Raw genomic sequence first — 1,449 nt, 5'->3', positions numbered from 1 at the left:
ACCAATAATGTTTGCTACCGATTTCGATTGTTTTGCGGAGTGAAAGAGAGGAATGGGGAGACGAGGAGAATTGAACGACATGGAATTAAGGGAGAGAATAAAAAAAAATAGAGAGAGGGCCACTCCATGTTATTTACGAAGCCTAAAAGTTTCAACTTTTTTCTCTCTCCTTTTTTTTCCTTTCTCTAACTCATCCACCAACTCACTACTTCCCATTCCTTTACCTCCCCCTCCTTCCCACCCGCTCCCCCCTACCTCCCCTTTCCCGCCCCCCCCCCCACTCCTCTCCCCCCTTTCCGCTTCCCACCCGGCCGTCCGCCCCGCCCACCCCCTCTCCCGCTGCCCACTCCCACCCCCTTCCCAGTCCCCCCTCCCCCCTCCCCACGCGTCTTAATGAGCGCAGATGGCCGGGCTTAAGCTGGCGCACAGAGCGAGCTCACGTAATGTCATTTAGGTCATTAGGCGGTCTAGGAAGTGACCAGAAGCCCACTGTGTCATCATCCATCCTGGTAGTTCTGTGGACGGCGCTGCAGGCGGGAGTCGCGCGCCGTCGACGTACACGCACACGCGCGCGCGTATTTTCACATTGCTTGATTTTGTGTTCTGTTTGTTTATTTTTTAAAAAATCGAAAGGGAGATTATATATTTTTACGTGAGGAAACATGTCTGTTGGCGGACGCGTTATATGGAGAGAGAAGCTTAATCACAGTGCAGTGTTGAAGCGTGTGTTGTTTTTTCATTGTTAAATCGTGATTTGAAACCTTGGGTTGATGTTGCTTTCAAATGCAATCGGGCAGATGTAGAACATTGGGAATAGAAAGACCAGTGGAATAAACTCAGTTTACACACCGCTGAGCGAAGGCGATCAACATGAGAGTGAAAACTATCGCTCGTCGCTACATGACCGAAGGTGACCGCTAACATAGCTCGGAGTCTCCCGGGCGGCCTTGTGTTGGCTCTTGTGCTCTTAGTGTCACGGAACATTTACTTGCGTGTTGTTTGTGTTACTTATTTGTATAATATGAGATAAGTTTTATTTTTTTTATATTTGGTTTTAATTCTGATTTCTCTCTTTTGTTTGAGTTAGCCTTTTCCTTGCATGAACTGTGGTCGCATAGAAGCTGTTACTGACGTTGAATTTTTTTCTTGCGTTGCAGAGGAGACTAAGGAAGAAGGTCGTTCGCCCGACCATGTGCATGCCTGTCCCTTCTGCCACTTCACGTGCGAGCTGGAGTCCAGCCTGCAGCAGCACGTGGACAGTGAGCACGGCGGGGAGAAGAAGGCAGGGCTGAGGTGTCCCCTGTGCGAGGAGGCGTGTCCAGACATGCCCTCCCTCGAGAAACATGCCATCAATGTTCACTCGGTCAACTCCGAGGGCCTTCAGAGGCTCATGCTGCTGGTTAGACTTAGCGCCGCGGCGGGCAAGGAGGCCGAGGAAGAGGATCACTC

The 1,449-nt window shown here is 50.5% G+C and overlaps 1 protein-coding gene across 1 annotated transcript in view; it reads left to right on the top strand.

Moving 5' to 3' along the window:
- LOC119589315 (zinc finger homeobox protein 3-like) overlaps window positions 1-1,449 on the top strand; it is a gene marked incomplete at its 3' end in the record, with an annotated part of 49,709 nt that overhangs the window by 42,404 nt on the left and 5,856 nt on the right. Inside the window, 1 exon segment of the mRNA XM_037937937.1 lies at window positions 1,158-1,447. Coding sequence (XP_037793865.1) covers window positions 1,158-1,447 — 290 coding nt within the window.

Source organism: Penaeus monodon, chromosome 25, assembly GCF_015228065.2.
Source record: "Penaeus monodon isolate SGIC_2016 chromosome 25, NSTDA_Pmon_1, whole genome shotgun sequence".
NCBI classification, from domain to species: domain Eukaryota; kingdom Metazoa; phylum Arthropoda; class Malacostraca; order Decapoda; family Penaeidae; genus Penaeus; species Penaeus monodon.
Note: the sequence above shows the minus strand (reverse complement) of the source record. Positions and strands in the feature narration are given on the sequence as shown.